Below are 21,863 nucleotides of genomic sequence, written 5' to 3' on the forward strand. Positions count from 1 at the left end.
GCAAGTGCCAAAGAACTTGTTACTAGAAAAGAAACTGAACATTGAGCTAAGTTCAAGAAGTAAAAATGAAGAGGGATTAATAAAGGATTCATCACGTGGAGTAATTTCTTCAGGAGAATATAAACTTGATAAAAATAATTGTTTTTCTTCAGAGGATTCTCTTGGTGAGAACAAGACAATTTCCTCTGAGTCTGCTGTCTATCCCATCTTCAGCATGTCTTCCGTCAGTACAAAACGATCTCTAGCTGAGGAACAGTCTTCTGTGGAATCCACTGGATGTACTAACTTCTTGAAATTTACCTATTCACAAAAAAATACTAATGCTGGAGATACAAAGAAACAAACAAAAGACCAATTCATCATTGATGCAGGTCAGAAATATTTTGGGACTGTGTGTAAGTCTTGTGGCATGATCTATACTGCTTCTAACCCTGAAGATGATATACAGCATGATCAGTATCACCACAGATTCCTGGAAGGAATAAAATATGTGGGCTGGAAGAAAGAACGTGTAGTAGCACAGTTTGGGGATGGGAAAATTGTGTTGGTCTTGCCACGTGATCCAAGTTATGCTCTCAGAAAGGTAGAAGATGTCCAAGAACTTGTTGATGATGAATTGGGCTTCCATCAAGTTGTTCCCAGGTGTCCAAATAAAACCAAAACTTTTCTCTTTATATCTGATGAGAAGAGAGTAGTTGGGTGTTTAATTGCAGAGCCCATCAAACAGGCCTTCCATGTCCTATGTGAACCAACTGGCCCCAAATCTTCAAGCTCTAAAGACTCTCATAGAGCTTGGCAATGCTCAGATGTACCAGAACCTGCACTCTGTGGGATAAGTAGGATCTGGGTTTTCAGACTGAAGAGAAGAAAGCGCATTGCAAGACGACTGGTTGATACTCTCAGGAATTGCTTCATGTTTGGCTGTTTTCTCAGCACTAATGAAATAGCATTTTCTGACCCAATACCCAATGGCAAGGAATTTGTAACCAAGTACTGCAATACCCTTAATTTCCTTGTCTACAATTTTAATAGTTAAAGCTGATTACAACTATAAAACAGTTACTTCATGAGTAAATTAAAAAAGGCTTCTTATCTTATAAAAAAAAAAAAAGAAAGAAAACAGACCAAGACACGAGTTCAAAAATAACGTAATGTATACCTTAATACCTAGCAAGACTAATTTAGGCACTGTATTAAGTTACAGAGGGAACCAGCAGTTAGCATAATGGCCATGTCGCTGGACTCCCATGTAGTCGACCGTGGTTCGCGTCCCGGACCCGGTGGCTTAAAACTCACGCCGGGCGCGTGTGCGTGCGTGCCCAAGATCCCGAGAGGAGGATGGAGGAGAAGGGACTGCAGCGTGACCATCCCCCCTGGGGGGTGATTTCTCGCTTTCTGTCTCTATGTCTCTCTCTGTCTGTCTGGCGAGCGCACACGCCCTATAGCAAAAAACCTCTCAACAACAAAAAAAGCTACAGATACAGAGAAAGCAAAGAAATGATGCTGGATCAAGATATAAATAGCTTTATTCCACTAGAAGTGATCCAGTTACTTAATAAAGTGAATTACAGGAATTAGTGCATTATTGATTTGTCTTTTGTTAATAGCTAACTAAAACTGGAATAATCAAGTATATCAGAAGTTCTCACCTATATCATAAAAACACTGGTAATTAAATAAACTAGAAAATACTTTCCCCAATAGTTAAATAATAGAATCATAATGTCATATTTCATCTTTTAAAAAGGGTACAGTATCTTTGGAAAAACAAGAGTTTTATAAATATATAGAAATTGGGGCCAGAAGGTGGTGTGGTGGTTCAGGAGCTGAACTCCCACAGGGCCAACTATGGTTCAAGTCCCAGACCTGGCAGCTTGCTTTCTCAATTTCCCTCTTTCTTTCTCTCTCTCTGCTGCCTGCACATGCCCTATAGCAAATTTAATAAATAATAATAATAATAAAATTAAATAATTATTTAAAAATATATAAAGAGAGACATGTCTTGTAAATATAGTAGATATACAACATTCTTTAATGGGAATATCTGGAAATATAAAATATCATACCTGCAAGCAAAGTACAATGGAGTGGCTCCTGATACATTTGGCCTGTTAATATCAGCACCACTGTCTAACAAGCACTGCACTGTCTGGGGAGAAAAGAAACAATTAGAAGCATAGCCAGAGGTTTCAAACAAAAGAGACAATTATAATAATGTTCATCTATATAAGGAATGTTCTTCCCAGAACTTGAGGCTTAAAGAGGAACTGAGTGGGCATGTGACAATTATAATGGCTTAACAAATCTGACTTTGGGTAAGCTCTCTGAGCATCACAGGCACTGCATGATATATGCAAAATTATCAATGTAATATAAACTGTTTACCTGGGAAGGCTCCAGACAGCACTAAAACGCATGTGTCTACTGAGACTTGAAATTGACTACAAAATCTGAAAAACTGAAATTTATCATTTTATTTAAAAATTCATTGAAATCTAAATAGTCACATAAATAGTGAACTGGACACTACTTTATATATTTGAGTTTAAAAACCAGAATATTTTAACTTCTGAAAACAAAGTTATAACTTTTCCAAAGCCAAAGAGCAAAATTATTAAAGTACAAAATGTTTAAAAGATAAGAAATCCTACAGCTATTAACAGAAGTCACTACTGGCTCTGTTTCTCTCATGCTCACTCACATATACTGTTCCCTAAGATCTACTCCTGCAATCATTTGACTGATACTAAGAGAAAGTAAGCTAATATAAGAGCTTAAAGGACTACTGGAACCCAGCCAGGCAACAGGGTGATTAAGGCAATTAAATTAGATTCCACATGGTGGATCAAGTGTTGGACCTGGCAGCTTAAAAACACTCTGGGCACGTGTGTGTGTATGCCAAAAATTCCGAGAGGAAAATGGAGAAGAAAGAATTGAGGTGTGTTCATCCCCTCTGCAAGGTGCTTCCTCTTTTTTTAAAATTATTTATTTACACCCATTCACTGTACATAAATACAATATACACAATGAAATTTTCCATCCACAATACATTTTATATTGGCTCAATCAAGTATACTGCCATACATGTTATTGTCAACAAATAATTTTCTATTTCTTATTTCTCTTTCTTTTATTTATTTATTGATTGATTTATTTTTTAGAGAGATTTTTTGCTATAGGGCACATGCGCTCACCAGAAAGACAGAGAGAGACAGAGAGATAGAAAGCGAGAAATCACCTCCCAGTGGGGATGGCCACGCCACAATCCCTTCTCCTCCATTCTCCTCGTGAGATCTTGAGAACGCACACACACGCGCCCGGTGTGAGTTTAAGCCGCCGGGTCCAGGAATTGAACCGCTGTCGACTACGTGGGAGTCGAGCGACACAGCCATTACGCTAACTGCTGGTCCCTATTTCTCTTTCTATCTCTTTCTCTCTATCTCTCTGGCAAGCGTACATACACCCTTACAGCAAATTTAAAAAAAAACAAAAACAAAAACAAAAACTGATGATCTAAGAAAGAAAAGGACCCATCTAAAAACCCTTTAAAAAATCTTTTCTGGTTTTATTTTTATGACCCCCCACACACACACAATTTGAGTCTTCCTGTAAAAAGAAAGAAAAGATGTAAAAAGATAACATCATTTTTGGAATTAAATTGCTTTATATCACTTCTGGTTGTAACAAATATATTCATCTTTATACTATTCTAAATCTAGAATAATACCAGTAAAATGGCCAGTTCCATAGCACAGGGGAGCCAGAACCACCATGGACAACTATGGTTCAAATCTCAGCCCTGGTGGCTTGAAAAACTTGTTGGCACATGTGCACACATGCTCAAAATCCCAATGGGACAGAGAAATGGAGGGAAAAGGCTTGCGGAGCAACCCTGCCCCACTGGTTGATAATATGAGCAAGCACACACACTCTCTTGCACTTTTGTGCATACACTCTCTGTCTCACTCTCTCTAGCACACACATGTGTCCTCTGGAAATATAATAATTAATAAAATAAAATGTCAGCTAAAACAATAAGACTATACACCTACAAGGAAAAAACAAGAAAAAAATACAACAGAATACTAAATGAGTCCATAAGTTTTGGGAAAACAATCAAATGGAGAAATACAATTAATTTAGCAGATCAATGAATACTGAATTCTAAGTGCTTGCAAATGGGTATTCTAACAACAAGCAACCAAATTCTCATTACAGTACACACACACACACACACTCACTTCAGAAATTAGAAGTACTAGGTACCTTGGAAGATAGGGATGATTACACAGAACTGAAAACAGGAAGAATAGTTGAAAGCCCATAAAAGAAACAGACCCTCCCCTAGGACCCTCATTCTCATCCCACAGTTAGTCACTGTTCCTCCCTATATTGCTTGAAAAGATGAGAGATTTATTCTTTGTATGAAATATTGGGTCATGGGAAAAGTCATGATGCATTTTTCTATGTTTTTATATGCAAAAACGCATCATGACTTTTTCCATGACCCAATAAGTAAGAAGGTTCTGGACTAGCAGATGAGAAATAGGGTAAGAGCAAGGATGAGAAGCCATGAAGAAAATAGCTAATTAAGTGACTATCTCCAGCTCCTATAATCCACTAGACTCCTAGAAATCTAGCAGTCAGGCTTAAAACTTCAAGCAGGAGGACCAGCAGATGGTATAATGGTTATGTTGCTGGACTCTCATGTCATCAACCATGGTTCAAGTCCCGAACCCAGCGGCTTAAAGCTCACACCAGGTGCCTGTGTGTGGGTCCCCAAAATCCCGAGAGGAGAATGGAGGAGAAGGGATAGTGGCATGGCCATCACCCGATTTCTCACCTTCCTCTCACTATCTACATCTCTGTCTTTGTTCAGTGAGGGCACACACCCTACAGCAAAAACCTTAAAAACGAAAAAAATTTTAAAGGCTCACCAAATGCCCGGTCTAATAAGTTGAAAGATCTTCTTCAATTTCTTAATACTGAGAATATAAGATTCCAGACATAAAACAGAAATCAGACTGGCATTAAACTTCTCAACACCAACACTGGAATCTAAGAAATGAAGAACCTTCAAAGGTAAATGACTTCAAATGTAGAAGTCTATAGTCAGTCATATTATTATTCAAATATATGGTTATAAGTAACAATCATACTTACACAGGGCCAGCAGGTGGCATAACAGTTAAGCACTAGACTCCCATATACCAACCATGGTTCAAGTCCTGGACCTGGTGATTTGCTTTCTCACTTTCCCTCTCTTTCTCTCTGTCTCTCTCTGATGAGCTCATGTAGCCTATAGCAAATTTTTTAAATAATAAAACATAAAATTAGATAGTATTTTTTTAGAAGTCATGTTTAACTCTGTAAGATTTTAAAAATGATTATTTCCAATGCACCTTTTCCCAAAAAGCTACCAGAGGATACCATCCTCCAAAATGAGTGACTAAACCAAAATAGAAGATTTGTAGAACCCAGAACACTGGACATCCAACCCGGAAGCAACATTAAGAAATTCCCAGGTTTAAAGGAAAATAAACTCACAGGCATTTAATGAATTTTTCTTTGTAAAAAGTTGTACTGAGAGACATTTTCAGGATGATGTAGGAAGAATTGCTGATTCACACAGAGAAAACTGAGCAAAGCAATTATTTAAGAAAAGCATCTTCCCGGGACCAGCAGTTAGCATAATGGCTATGTCGCTGGACTCCCATGTAGTCGACCACGGTTCGCATCCCGGACCCGGTGGCTTAAAACTCACGTGTGCATACGTGCTCAAGATCCAGAGAGGAGAACGGAGAAGGGATTGCAGCGTGGCCATACCCCCTGGGGGTTGATTTCTCACTTTCTGTCTGTCTCTCTCTCTCTGGCGAGCACACACGCCCACGCCCTACAGCAAAAACCTCTCAAAAAAAAAAAAAAAAAGAAAGAAAAAGAAAAGCATCTTCCTAAACAGGAAATGTTATCAGAGTTCATTACTTAGCAGTAAACAATAGTTACCTAACCATACAATTAATATTGTCTAACCAAAATTTATAAAAACTCACCATAACAAGAACTGATATGTATCTAAAAATCATAAATCAATAAAGAACCAATAGAAACCTATTTAGTTTGTACCAGGGAAAAAGCTAAGAAAGTTGAAAATTATTGCCCCTAATGATCACAACTTGACAAAGAACAAGGGTGGTTCTTAAGGGACTGTAATTTTGTTAAAACAGGATCTTGTTCTGTCTTCATCTTCCTGCTTCAGGCTCCTAGCAAAGACTACAGGCCCATGCCATCATGCTTAGCTTTCCTTTGTAAGCTTTTTGCCACAGGGCACGCGCACTCACCAGAGAAAGAGAGACAGTGAGGAAGACAGTGAGAAATCACCCGCCAAAAGGGATCGTCAGTCCACAATCCCTTCTTCATTCTCCTCTCGGGATTCTGGGCACTCATGCACACATGCCCAGGGTGGTTTTCAAGCCACCAGGCTCGGGCTTCAAACCACAGTCAACAGTGTAGAAGTCCAGGGCCTTAACCACCATGCCATGTGCTGGCCCTGATGAGCTTTATTTTTGCTACATTGCCCTTGCAACCTCAGCCTCTGCAGTCATTACAATTAGGTACATACCATCACGCTCAACTTTTAGATTGGACCAGGAATTAAATGCAAGCCTTCCATGTGGTTCCAGCCTGTGGGGCAGTACAAGGAGTAAGCACCACCACAGCTGGCCTGGGGCTATCTTTTTTTTTTTATTACAAAGACTTTGATAAAAATAAAATATTTTAGGATATAGTAGTCATATGTTGCCGCTTAAATTTTATTACAATATGAATCCTAAAATCTATGTAATAAAAATGTATGAAATTATATTGTCAGCTATATAATTCCTTTAAACTAAGGACAATCAAGTACAACTTTAAAATATTAGAACAATGAGCATATAGGCCACTATTTTAAAAGAGAAGATCTATTTGGCCTTTAAAAAAAAAAAAGATAGAAAACATGAACGCATGAGTGCGACTGAGAGAAAAGCACCCTCAACAAGATCTCATCACATTGTGGTCACCTTTCCCAGTCTCCCAGCTTCTTAGAAACCTGGGCACCCACATACCCAGCATGATTATAGGCCAACACAGGGACCTGACCCAGGAGTCAGTCACATGGCTTTGTTTTCGACAAAATGCTTAAAACAAACATAGAGCAAGTCGTAGCAAGGAAGCACTATTTTCAATACGAACTGTCATATTCTAGCATATTCTTGTATATACTACAAAAAAAGTAAAAATTCCTGGAGAGAGAAAACACTGGGTTAAGGAAGTGGAAATTGGTTGTGTCATTATTTTCTTTTCCAGTCAAAAATATTTCTGCTTTTCTGTTTTAACAAAATTATCCCAATTAAGATCTTCAAGGGAACCAGCAGTTAGCGTAATGGCTATGTCGCTGGACTCCAATGTAGTCGACCGCGGTTTGCGTCCTGGACCCGGTGGCTTAAAACTCACGCCGGGCGCGTGTGCGTGCATGCCCAAGATCCCGAGAGGAGAATGGAGGAGAAGGGATTGCAGCCTGACCATCCCGCCTGGGGGGTGATTTCTCGCGGGTTTTGCCATAGGACACGTGTGCTTGCCAACAGAGACAGACAAGAGAGACAGAAAGTGAGAAATCACCCCCCAGGGGGGATGGTCATGCCGCAATCCCTTCTCCTCCATTCTCCTCTCGGGATCTTGGGCACGCACACACACATGCCTGGCGTGAGTTTTAAGCCACCAGGTCCAGGACGTGAACCGCGATCGACTACGTGGGAGTCCAGCGACATAGCCATTACGCTAACTGCTGGTTCCCAAAACATGTAACCATTTTTAAAAACATATTTTTTTAAAGTGTTTGATGGTGGGCTAGCCTGGTGGTTAAGATCCCACATGGCCTATGGGACAGTTTGAATTCCAGACCTGGATTCCTGAAAAACATGCCAGGCACATGTACATGTATGCCCAAAATATCAAAAGGAGGGAGAAATGGAGGAGAAGGGACTGCAGTGTGACTACATCCTACAAGGGCTGCTTTCTCTGTCTGTCTTTCTCAGGTGCACATGCCTTCTGGCAAAGATTTAAAAAAAAAAAAGCTTTGAAAATTTCAATTTCTCCATTTATACATAAAAACATTACCTAGAGGGTAAAAAGAGTGGAAAATCCACTTCACTTAAAGTAAGGATAAAAGAAAAAAAAATGTATAGACGAATTTGAATGTGAAGGATTAAAAAAATTGCCTTGTAGCATTGAAATGAGTGAAGTCATTAATCTTTGTCATTTAAAAAAAAGAGAGATGTTTCCTGTTTCCTTTTTGTAGGAGCTCTGAAGCAGGTGGTAAATGGATAATACATAATTTAGCCAATTATTGATTAAATGGCATAACAGAAGCAGCAGCAAGAAAGTCACAGATAATTTTAATCACCATTAAAAAAAAATCTCCAGTCATTTCTCTGGGGGAGGTGGGGGCTAAAGATAGTTAAAGTACAGAAGGGACCTAAGGTGTACTCACCTCAACAATGAGCAGATGATCAGCAGAGACTGGTCATGGGAAGGAGCCAGGTCTATGTGGTGTCGAACAGGGCACAGAGGCTATGACACTGTTCCAACCCACCCTATCATGATTCTGGCATCCTAGTGCCCCATTACAGTGAGCCCTCTTGGGTTCCTCTCTACACCTCAGACCAAGGCTAGAGTACAAATTGGATTCTCACTCCCAGATAATCCAGACTGGCAATATAAGTAAAGCAAAAGGTCTAACCAACTATTCTCTTGCTGATAATATATACATTTGCTATCATTGAAATATGAAGGATAAACAGCAACAGGACTACAAGTTAATACTTTGTCTTAACAATTAGAGTTTAACAGAGTTCAAGATGTTGTATACATTCCTCAAAAGTTTTATAAGTATGTTCTCCTATGCAAAAACTGCTGATGTGCATACAAAGAGTAAAATCCAAGTGGAGGAAAAACATTCCAAAGAATTTAAATAAATAAATAAAAGCTTGAAGAATCATTACTACTTGAGGATTTTAAACTATATGAGAACACAGGACCAGCATATGGCATAATGGTTACATCACTGGACTCCCATGCAGTCGACTACATTTCAAGTCCCAGACTCGGTGGCCCAAGGTCCGAACAGGAGAATGGTAAAGGGATTGCACCATGGCCATCTCCCCTGTGGGGTGATTTCTCACTCTCTGTCTCTTTCTGACTCTCCAGTGAGCACACACACCCTAAAGAAAAATTCTCTCTGAAAAAAATAAATAAGTCATACCAGAACATAAGGTACAACATAGCTAAAGAGAATCAATTCTAGATTCAATTTTTTAAATTCATAAAGATTCTCAAAAACAGATTATCAGCAGTATAAACAAATCAGATATAACCTTTGTAAAAATCAGCACTATCAATATACTCTCAAAGTTAGAAGAGAAAGGGGCCATCAGGGGGCATGGACTCCCACATGGCCAACTGCAGTCTGAGTCCTGGACTTAGCAGTGTGCTTTCTCATATTCCCTCTTTCTCTGTCTCTATGGTGAATGCACATGACCCATATCAAATTTAAAAAATAATGGTGATGGGACCAGCAGTTAGCATAATGGCTATGTCGCTGAACTCCCATGTAGTCGACCGCGGTTCGAGTCCCAGACCCGGTGGCTCAAACTCATACCAGGCACGTGTGTGTGCATACCCAAGATCCTGAGAGGAGAATGGAGGAGAAGGGATTGCGGTGTGGCCATCACCCCTGGGGGGGGATTTCTCACTTTCTCTCTCTCTGTCTCTGTGTTTCTGGTGAGCACATGCACCCTCCTATAGCAAAAAAAAACTTTAAGAAAAATAAAGAAATAAAAGTGATAAATGAAACTGAATAAATAATTCTTTAAAAAAATAAATAAGATACAAGAGAAAAACATGACACTCATAAATGCAAAGAAAATATGTCAAGGGACCAGCAGTTAGTGTAATGGCTATGTTGCTGGACTCCCATGTAGTCGACCACGGTTCGCGTCCCGGATCCGGTGGCTTAAAACTCACGCCGGGCCCGTGTGCGTACGTGCCCAAGATCTCAAGAGGAGAATGGAAGAGAAGGGATTGCGGCGTGGCCAACCCCCCTGGGGGGGGGGTGATTTCTCGCTTTCTGTCTCTGTGTCTCTCTGTCTGTCTGGCGAGCACACGTGCCCTATAGCATAAACCTCTCAAAAAAAAAAAAAAAAGAAAATATGTCAATATCATACTCTACTTGAGTGTTTTATTTCCATCTATCAATAAAAATTTCATGTCTATTATGCACTATGGACTACTCTAGGTCTTAAGAGTTACAACTAACAAAATTGACAAAATTCCCTTCCTTGTGAAGTTTATGTGACAGTGAAAAAGGAAGACAAAAACAAAATATGAACAAAATAAAATATGTAATGTATTAGAAGGTGATCATGGGACCAGCAGATGGTATAATGGTTATGTCACTGGACTCCTATGTCATCAACCGCAGTTCAAGTCCCAGTCCCAGCGGCTTAAAATTCATACCCACTACACGTTTGTGTGTGTGCACAAAATCCCATGAGAAGAATGAAGAAGAAGGGACTGCAGCATGGCCATCCCCTCTGGGGATTGATTTCTCGTTTTCTGTCTGTCTCTCCAGGAAGCACACGTGCCCTATTCTAAAACCCTCTTAAAAAAAGAAAGGAAAAAAAAAAAAAAGGTGATCAAGGCTATCCAGAAAAATAAAGCAGGATTCACTGACTTGGATTTAATTTATTTTAGTAAAGTTCTTGCCCTAAAACCCTACACATAAATACTTCTCTGAAAACTGTGCTATAAGCTATGAGGCCAAAAAAAACATAATACGATTTACAATAATAGTCATAATTTTCTCAGTTCTCAAAAATTTCTGACTCTCATTTACTTCCAAAAATTATGCTCAGGATCTTACAATTTATTAAATGTGAGCATATACAAGTATACCAACTTAGGGGCCAGCAGATGGCATCATGGTTAAGGGCGCTGGACTCCCACCTGGCCGACAGTGGTTCAGTCTCAGACCTAGGAACTAGCTTTCTCATTTTCCCTCTCTCTCTCTTTCTCTCTGTGCCTCTTTGGTCACATTAAAAAAATAGACAAATTAATAAAGTTAAATAAAATATTTTTTTTTAAAAAAAGTACACCAGCAAAGGGCCAGCAGGTGAACTCCCCCACACCTGACTGCAGTTTGAGTCCCAGACCTGGCACCTTGAAAATCATAATACTGGGCATGTATATACATGCCCAAAATCCCAAGAGAAGAAAGAAGAAGGAATTGCAGCGTGGCCATTCGCCACCCCCCCCCTTGCTCCCCAAGGGGGTGATTTCTCACTTTCCTTTTCTCTGTCTCTCTGATGAGCGTGTGGACAGAAGTCTCACTACTTTTCCTATTTTTCCAAAATCTTTTCAAAAGGGACTGGGGAAGTCATGACCACAAACATTAATAGACCATTTATTCTTTATTAACAGAATTCTTCCTACATCCTGTCCCTGGCATAGTATCTTTGAGATGTATATTCCAACCAATTACAGTATATTATTTTGCTTATCTCTTCCCAAGACACAGAATTTCCCTTTCCTTGAGATGTAAAGTAAGCCTTTCTTTAACTATTCTCTTCCCTAGACACACAGATCTTCCCTTCCAATCACCAACCTAATAACTGTGGAACCCACCTATAACCTACAAGCCCCCACCCCCACATGTCCTGCCTTTTTGGGCCAGACCAATGGAAAATCTCTTCACTAAATTTTGTCTGTAAATCCCAAAAACAAATAAAAGGATCCCCTGTACATGATCATGCTGAGAAAGACACGTATGCCTCTTCTCCAGGCCTAGGTCACTCATATTTGACTTGGAAATAAACCGCATTAATTATTAATTATTGTTACAGTTGGTTATTTTTCCGTTGACAAGTGCATACACACTATAGCAAAAACTTAAAAAATAATAAAATTCAGATTTTCAAATTTCTTGCCCACTCTCCTTTCCACCACCACTACCACCAAAAAAACTATTTCTCCTAGACCTTTATTATCTAGAAAGGGGGCCCTCCAACTTTTAGAACAAGAAACTGCTTAGGAAGAGCAGAGAGAGATTTTCATATGGTCTTTAAGAGATTCTTCAGAAAAAAACAACACATTTTAACAGACTTCACAACCTTTCAAGTGATAAAACAATATCCTGAGCAGAAAACTAACGTAGGAAGCTAATGTGTGGGTCAATCTCAAGTCACTTAATTGAAAGCAGTGACTAACTAAGACCACCTGTGCCCAATACATGGCTAAATCACAAAGCAAGAAATCTAATGCAGTTCTACTTTATCAATGTCAACTCTCAAAACAATGATCAAAGTAAAAAAGACTAGATATTCAATAATAAAAAAAAACGAAGTAAAATCTAAATTGTGGTATTATCATTTGCTACTAAACAAAAAAGCATCCTTATTTTTCATTTAAAGTACTATTATTCTGATGACATGATTTGTGGCAATGCACAAATAATTTAACTGTCAACTCGCTAATCAGTGACTAGTTTATACAGGTCTTTTTAGAAGCCCTGTCCATCGGAGCCCATTGAGACTTTGAACTCTTACGTAATATCCAGAAAAAAATCATTATTACCCAGTTGTGTTAGAAAAATAACACTGACAGGAAAACTTTCTATTTATTTGCTCACATCTCCCAAAAGTGATTAAATGAGAATTCTCAAATTAGAATAAATAAAATTATTAAGAATCTGAAAATGCATTCTGAACCTTTAGTCTACCTACCTACCTTTGTGCCTCAAGGCTGTATCCCATTAATGTTGTGCAAATGCTTTCAATTAAGTTTGCATGGCTGTCCCATAATTTTCTGGATGAAAAGCTTGTAAGTTGGCTTAAGATATCAAGAGAGCTGACTGAATGTAGGTCTTAGTAAGTCTACAATTTCAGTAAAAACTGCAGTCAGTTCCATCAAAGAGAATCTATAAGACCAATGTCAAACAACTGTTTTTAAGTTTCAAGAGCTTAAATCTATGCTAGCAAGGGTTTAGATGTCATTTTACATTGTGTGTGAAGCTTCATATTCAGCTATATAAATATAAACTTTATTCTGATAAAAACAGAATTGCTTTTTCTTTAAAGAATTATTTATTTAATTTCTTTTCTCTCTCTCTTTTTTTAAATTGCTATAGGGCATGTGCACTCACCAAAGAGAGACAGAGAAAGAGACAGACAGACAGTGAGAAAGCAAGCCATAAGGTCCGGGACTCAAACTGCGGTCAGCCATGTGGAAGTTCAGCACCTTAACTACCATGCCAGCTGCTGGCCCCCAGAATTGCTTTTTAAATGAATCGTAGGGAGCTTGCCTCATTATCTCAGTGGCTGAGGGAACAAGATCACACATGGTCAACCACAGTTTATGGCTTGAAAACAGGCTGGGCAAATGAGTTTGTGTTGCAAATCTAGACAGGATGGAAGGATGGAGGAAAACGGAATGGACAGTGACCAACCCCACTGGTGTGTGCATGTGCTCTTTCTCTCTGGATAATGAACACACCCTCTGGCTGGCATGTGTACATGCATACAAGCATGAATGAATGTATCCTAGATTAGGTCCCAAATTAATTCCACTATATAATGAATTTATACAAATTTAGATTAAACTATTTGACAGTTCTTCAGGGTTTCTAAATACAAGTTATTTCAGGAAGATACTAATACATCATTTGTGGCAACTCAACACATTTATAAATCTTAAGGAACTGATAACAAAGAAAAAAGTTACCAAAAGTTCAATTAATGACCAAAGAAATTTTAACTTAATTATACCTACACAGAATAATGTTAGGCTTTACTACACTTTTTTTTTTTTTTTGGAGAGATTTTCACTGTAGGGCGTGTGCGCTTGCCAGACAGACAGAGAGAGACATAGAGACAGAAAGCGAGAAATCACCCCCCAGGGGGGATGGTCACGCCGCAATCCCTTCTCCTCCATTCTCCTCTTGGGGTCTTGGGCACGCACGCACATGCGCCCGGCGTGAGTTTTAAGCCACCGGGTCTGGGACACGAACCGCGGTCGACTACGTGGGAGTCCAGCGACATAGCCATTACGCTAACTGCTGGTTCCCGACTTTACTACACTTTTTAAAAACAAAATTAAAAATTAAACACTTCTTACACAAAAGTAAATTAATAAAGGGTCCAGATACTATTCTCTTTAATTTTACAGAATCACGTCATGAATATTAATGATGGTAGTAACAACAACATATACCACCGTCTTCCAGATATCTTCCAAAGAGTTTACAACAGTTTAATTACCGCATCATTAGACAAAAAGGCCCTTTTTTTGAGTTTCAGAAGGCACAAGCACTCACCAGAAACAGAGAAAGAGGAGGAGGGAGAAAGCATGCCACAATGGAACATGGTCATGCTGCAATCCCTTCTCCACTTCTCCATCTGTCAGAATTTTGAGCAAGTTGGAACCAGTAGTGGTGTAATGGTTATGTCACTGAAATGTCACATGGCTGACCATGGTTCGAGTCCTGGACCACTTGAAACTCACATTGTCATAGGATGGGAGAGTGCTGAGCTGCGTTGTGTAAAATCCTTGGTTCTTTGGGTCCATATCTCTAAAATTAGAGACTTGTCCTGAGGCACAAAATAAAGCCACAACCACAATAAAAGTAAGCAGAAAAGGAAATGTAATAGGAACTAAAGATTTTAGAAAAGAAGTACATGCAAAAGACTTTTGGACAGCAGCAACTGTGTTTGGAACTGGTTAGGTGTTATTTTCATTGCTAGAGGTGATAATGAATATTTAACTGTGGGAGGTCTGTTACAGTACCTACATTCTTGGAATTCCAGGCTTTCTACTTTGCTTGTGTATCCCTCTCATAGGTGAAGAATTTGAGGAATTTGATTATCAAATTGCACACACCCAGTGTGAATCTCAATGACAGGAGCATCCTTATTTAGATGAACTGCCCAATTCATTTATTGCCCCAGTGGGAATTAGAATATTGACCAAAAGTCTTGTTGGGTCTTTCAGTATTTGTGAGGAATGATAAAAGGAAAATTTACAATCATCCCTATGTGTCTTCTTCAGGTACCAAAGAAGAAAAATGGGATTTGCTGCGCCTTCCTGGTGCCAGGAATTGGGTGGGAAAAAGGCATTTTCATGGAGGGTCTGGTTGTAATTCCTGTTGAGTTGTGACTGATGGGGAATGTGTCCTTCTGCTTATTTTCTCAGGGCACCCTCTCATTTCTAGCTGCCTGTCACAATGCCAGGCACATGTGCCTAAATGCCCCAAATCCCAAGAGGAAAATGGAAAAGGGATTGCAGCATGCCTAACCCCATGGGGGTTATTTCTAACTTTTTGTCTCTGTCTCTCCAGTGAGCACACACACCCTATAGCAAAATCTCTGTATTACAAAAAAAAAATTGGGGGAATGCACATCCATGTACCTAGTGTGTTTTAATTCTCCATGGCCAAGATTCACTGTGGTTAGCCTGTGGAATCCCACTACTTTAATCACTAGGATACAGGGCCAACCCCCTAGAATATACCTTGTAAGATAGGTAAGGGCAGATGAAGAAAAAGTAACCAAAGACTATAAAAGCCAACAGTATAGTGAACATCTAAAATAATTTTTTAACTATTTAATTAATATTATTATTATTGTTAGTGTTATTTAATTTGAACAGAGAGGGACAGGGACAGGGAGAGAAAGAGGAAAAGTTAGAAAGCAAGCCATCAGGTCTGGGACTTGAACTTTGGTTGGCCATGTGGGAGTCCTACCACACCACCTGCTGGCCTCCTAAAATATTTTTTTAAATAAATATCCAATGACAAAACATAATTCTTATATCACATAACATACAGCACAGTAGAGCAGCTAATCTAAGTTATAAAAGTTTATATAAAAATAAAATTTTTAAGATGTTATGATCCTTTCTTTCATCTGTATTTTTTTTTTAAGAACTATTTAACTTTATTTATCTGTCTATTTTTAATTTGATCAGAGAGGGACAGAGAGAAAGAAAGTGAGAAAGCAAGCCACCAGGTCTGGGACTCGAACCGTGGTCAGCCATGTGGGAGTCCAGTGCCGCTAACTGCCATGCCACCTGCTGGCCCTTCATTTGTATTTTTAAAAAGGAATAAAAGTAGTTTAAAGTCACGGTACCATTATGCAACAAGGACCAAAAAACCAGTTATTACAGAACGCGCTCTTCAACTGCCCAAACCACCTATCAACAAAGACATGGTCTTTCCTGTGTTTATCTCTAACAAATCAGATCCATCTGTATGGTCAAGATTATTCAATTTCTTATTTATGACCAAAAAAAAAAGATGAATCTTTCAAATCTTTTATCTCTAAAAAGTAATGTAAATCTAAAAAGGCATTTCTTGCCATTTCACCAGAAATGTAATGTTCAATATAGTATTCAATTATAAATTCTACAAATTTATAAATTATAAATTCTACAAACTACAAATTCTTCTGGCCAGTTGATTAAAAATCTTCTCATGAATGACTGAGAGTTACTCTAAAATGATACTAGAAGGCAAATTTCAGAGGATATCTTTATCATCTTTGCCTCTTTAATTTGAAAAAAGTTGTTATGCTTTTAAAAAATGTTTTTAATGGTGTTTCATTTCCTCTTTAAAGTTTATTTTACTAAATAAAATATACATACTGTATCAAAAGGAAAGTCATGACATGTTTTTGCATAGAAAATTACATCATGACTTTCCTTACAACCTAATATAATCAATATGCAAGCTTTTAAGATTAAAAATAAAATAAAATCTAAAACTGGGGCCAGCAGATTGCATAATGGTTACATTGCTGGACTCCTACATAGTCAACTATGGTTCAAGTCCCAGACACTGCTCCTTAAAATTCACACTGGACACATGTGTGTGCATGCCCAAGATCCCAAGAGGAGAACAGAGAAGAGATTGCAGCATAGCCATCCTCCCCAGGGGGGGTGATTTATCGCTTTCTGTCTATCTGTCTCTCTTTCTCTGACTTTCCAGCAAGCATATACCTTTAGCAAAAATCTCTCTTGTAATTCCTGTTGAGTTGTGACTGATGGGGAATGTGTCCTTCTGCTTATTTTCTCAGGGCACCCTCTCATTTCTAGCTGCCTGTCACAATGCCAGGCACATGTGCCTAAATGCCCCAAATCCCAAGAGGAAAATGGAAAAGGGATTGCAGCATGCCTAACCCCATGGGGGTTATTTCTAACTTTTTGTCTCTGTCTCTCCAGTGAGCACACACACCCTATAGCAAAATCTCTGTATTACAAAAAAAAAATTGGGGGAATGCACATCCATGTACCTAGTGTGTTTTAATTCTCCATGGCCAAGATTCACTGTGGTTAGCCTGTGGAATCCCACTACTTTAATCACTAGGATACAGGGCCAACCCCCTAGAATATACCTTGTAAGATAGGTAAGGGCAGATGAAGAAAAAGTAACCAAAGACTATAAAAGCCAACAGTATAGTGAACATCTAAAATAATTTTTTAACTATTTAATTAATATTATTATTATTGTTAGTGTTATTTAATTTGAACAGAGAGGGACAGGGACAGGGAGAGAAAGAGGAAAAGTTAGAAAGCAAGCCATCAGGTCTGGGACTTGAACTTTGGTTGGCCATGTGGGAGTCCTACCACACCACCTGCTGGCCTCCTAAAATATTTTTTTAAATAAATATCCAATGACAAAACATAATTCTTATATCACATAACTAACAGCACAGTAGAGCAGCTAATCTAAGTTATAAAAGTTTATATAAAAATAAAATTTTTAAGATGTTATGATCCTTTCTTTCATCTGTATTTTTTTTTTAAGAACTATTTAACTTTATTTATCTGTCTATTTTTAATTTGATCAGAGAGGGACAGAGAGAAAGAAAGTGAGAAAGCAAGCCACCAGGTCTGGGACTCGAACCGTGGTCAGCCATGTGGGAGTCCAGTGCCGCTAACTGCCATGCCACCTGCTGGCCCTTCATTTGTATTTTTAAAAAGGAATAAAAGTAGTTTAAAGTCACGGTACCATTATGCAACAAGGACCAAAAAACCAGTTATTACAGAACGCGCTCTTCAACTGCCCAAACCACCTATCAACAAAGACATGGTCTTTCCTGTGTTTATCTCTAACAAATCAGATCCATCTGTATGGTCAAGATTATTCAATTTCTTATTTATGACCAAAAAAAAAAGATGAATCTTTCAAATCTTTTATCTCTAAAAAGTAATGTAAATCTAAAAAGGCATTTCTTGCCATTTCACCAGAAATGTAATGTTCAATATAGTATTCAATTATAAATTCTACAAATTTATAAATTATAAATTCTACAAACTACAAATTCTTCTGGCCAGTTGATTAAAAATCTTCTCATGAATGACTGAGAGTTACTCTAAAATGATACTAGAAGGCAAATTTCAGAGGATATCTTTATCATCTTTGCCTCTTTAATTTGAAAAAAGTTGTTATGCTTTTAAAAAATGTTTTTAATGGTGTTTCATTTCCTCTTTAAAGTTTATTTTACTAAATAAAATATACATACTGTATCAAAAGGAAAGTCATGACATGTTTTTGCATAGAAAATTACATCATGACTTTCCTTACAACCTAATATAATCAATATGCAAGCTTTTAAGATTAAAAATAAAATAAAATCTAAAACTGGGGCCAGCAGATTGCATAATGGTTACATTGCTGGACTCCTACATAGTCAACTATGGTTCAAGTCCCAGACACTGCTCCTTAAAATTCACACTGGACACATGTGTGTGCATGCCCAAGATCCCAAGAGGAGAACAGAGAAGAGATTGCAGCATAGCCATCCTCCCCAGGGGGGGTGATTTATCGCTTTCTGTCTATCTGTCTCTCTTTCTCTGACTTTCCAGCAAGCATATACCTTTAGCAAAAATCTCTCTTAAAAATAAATTATTTAATAAAATAAAATCTAGAACTGTACTAGGTTGTTGGGAAAAAAATCATAACACATTTCTGCATTTAAAAAACATAGAAAAAAATACTTTTCCAACAACCCAATGCATGTGGTGGTATATGTCTACATGGACACAAGTTCTAAAGACTTTTTCATGATTGTAACAAGTGGCTACCTTAACAAAAGGTCATTTTCACTTGCCACTAAAGTAAGTCACTAGTATTACACTTGACAACATTTTAGACTAAATATTAACTTATGGGAAGCACAGAAAGGGTTAAATAAAAAATCAGTAATCCCTACCCTATGACAACATATCAGACCCTAGTAAATATCCAGCTCAAAACAAAAGCATACAAAATCCACTGAAATTTGAACATGTCCCAAAACATACATGAATAATTATGAAACTTAGACAATGTAAGCAAGCACACCCATTAACAGATTTTTTTCTTTTTTTTTTTTTTTTTTACAAATAGAATTTAGCAGGACTGACAGGTAGCATGATGGTTAAGGATGCTGGACTCCCACATGGTCAACCACTGTTTGAGTCCTAGACCTGGTGGCTTACTTTCTCACTTTCCCTCTCTCTCTCTCTGATCAAACTAGAAAAAAATAATAAAGTTAAATAAAATAATTATTTTTTAATAAAAAAATGAAATATAATTTAGCCTAGGGGGAAGTAGATAGACTAATTTTTTCAAGATTCCTCTTGTCCTAATTGAAAAAGGATCAAAGATACATAAAATGATTCAGAAAACAGAGTGTCAAGCATACCCTTGAATGATATATGATACTTGTAGACAACTAAAATCGATCAACTATGGGCCAGCCAGGTACCATAGTGGTTAGGGTGGCTGAAGCCCACGTTGCTGACTGCGTGGTTCAAGTCCTAGATCTGGCAGCTTGAAAAACACACATGTGTGCATTACCCCAATCCTGAGAAGTATGGTCATCCTCCCTGGCGGGGGATGCTTTATGGTCATCCTCCCTGGCAGGGGATGCTTTCTCCCTCTCTCCCTCTCACACTCTCCCTCTCTCCAGAAGGCATACACAATCAGTAAGAAATCAAAACAAAGTAAAATAAAATTTGACCAACTATGATAAAATGAATCTCACAGGCCAACATAATCAACCACAAGTCACCGTGGCTTGTTATACCCTCTTCCTCTACTATATCTGCAAAATCTCGCCCTGTGAAACTCATCATTACAGGGAAGTCAGGCTCCTTATAAATCTTCTGAGAATACAACTGTTCAAAGGCATCTGACTAAGGAATTCTCCATTACTTTACCACACCTGCTTTAGGTTGTAAACCATATGGAGTATATTATGCTTATTTCATCTAATCTTCAATAACTTAAGAAAGCAATTCTAATTTTTTAAGACAGGGTCTCACATTATTGCAATCCTCCTGCCTCAACTCTTCAAGAGGCTGAAACTACAGGCACGCACCACCACTTTAGATTAAACTGGGAATCAAATACAGGTTTTTCATGTGGTCCCAGTCTTCGGAGCACAGCATCTTGGTAGCATGCACTACCACAGCTTGGCCCAATTCTATTTTTTTTTAAAATTTTTAATTATTTATTTTCATATAAAGAGAGAAAGGCAGATAGACATGGATCCCGAACAAGGTCCTACCAAGCCACAATTACCACCCTGAAGCCCTCCAACCAGCTAGGATCACAGGAATACCAGATGTGTCCAGGTCAATCCAAGATCCTGTGCGCGCCAGAAAGACAGAGAGAGACAGAGAGACAGAAAGTGATAAAGCACCCCCTGGGGGGGGACTGCCACGCCACAATCCCTTCTCCATTATCCTCTCGGGATCTTGGGCATGCACGCACACGCATCAGGAGTAAGTTTAAGCCACCGGGTCCAGGACTCGAACCACGGTCAACAACATGTAAGTCCAGCGACATAGCCATTACGCCAACTGCTGGCCCCAAGCCCCAATTCTAAACTTACAATGCAGCCTATCATGCACATGTCTAACCAATGTTTCTTTAGTAATTCTTGTTCATATATTGACTAAACGCAGCTAAAATTAGCTTTCATAGATAATGTCTAATTAGAATCTCAGGTTATTTTATACTAGTTCCTAGGTAACAGATAAGATTTGCAAGTCTTGATAAATTTCATTTGTTCATCTGTTACAAGAAAGTGTTTATGTTAAAGCAGGTGCTTTCTGTCCTCTAAAAGCTATCAGAGGATTCATTCTCTAATACTAAACTGTTCCCTAAAAACATGGGTTAGTCAAGATTAGGACAGTTCAGATAATATTTTTCACATTTAATACTTCTTAAATTGTATAGTGTAGACTGGGAAAAGTAAGAACTAATGAAAAGGAGTACTCCTTGAAAATAACAGCTTAGTTTTCAGATGATAATTAACAGCAAATACAAATGAACATTGGTGTTGAAAAAAATTCCAAAAACACGGAAATATCTCTTGCATCCCTTCGTTTCAGCCCTTTTTAAACATAAGATATGTCAACCTTTACCTCTGTATCTTTAAGAAATCCAATATTCAGTACTGGCAGGTGGCATGGTGGTTAAGGCACTGGACGCCCACGTGGCTGACCACAACTTGAGTCCAGAACCTGGCAGCTTGCTTCTCACTTTCTTTTTCTCTCTATCTCTAGTCAAATTTAAAAAAAATAATAATGATAATAACAAATAATATTGAATTTAAAAAAAAAAAGAAATCCAATATTCTGAGAATTGTGGTTATACATAAATTTGTGAACACCCAGGATCTTATATCCTGGGCCTACATAAAAGTGCTTGAGAAATGGAAAGCCAGATTCCACTAGCAATTCTCTCCAAGAAAAGAAACTCAAGAGTTTGTATGAAAAAACACAAA

General features: G+C 38.3%; 1 protein-coding gene and 1 pseudogene across 4 annotated transcripts in view; one reads left to right on the top strand and one right to left on the bottom strand.

Annotated features, from left to right (window-relative positions):
- The window catches only part of LOC102468647 (N-acetyltransferase ESCO2 pseudogene), a 3,952-nt pseudogene extending 2,916 nt beyond the window's left edge, over positions 1-1,036 (top strand).
- HACE1 (HECT domain and ankyrin repeat containing E3 ubiquitin protein ligase 1) overlaps positions 1-21,863 on the bottom strand; it is a 125,607-nt gene that overhangs the window by 64,492 nt on the left and 39,252 nt on the right. For 3 of the 4 annotated variants that reach the window (XM_014591053.2, XM_006156943.3, XM_027775104.1), the window contains one exon: positions 2,067-2,149. The exons of the other annotated variant lie outside the window; for it this stretch is intronic. In XM_014591053.2, the coding sequence (XP_014446539.1) occupies positions 2,067-2,149 (83 nt within the window). The remainder of the gene's footprint in view (positions 1-2,066; positions 2,150-21,863) is intronic. 4 annotated transcript variants of the gene reach the window in all.

Source organism: Tupaia chinensis, unplaced genomic scaffold (genome assembly GCF_000334495.1).
Source record: "Tupaia chinensis unplaced genomic scaffold, TupChi_1.0 Scaffold000527_1, whole genome shotgun sequence".
NCBI lineage: Eukaryota > Metazoa > Chordata > Mammalia > Scandentia > Tupaiidae > Tupaia > Tupaia belangeri.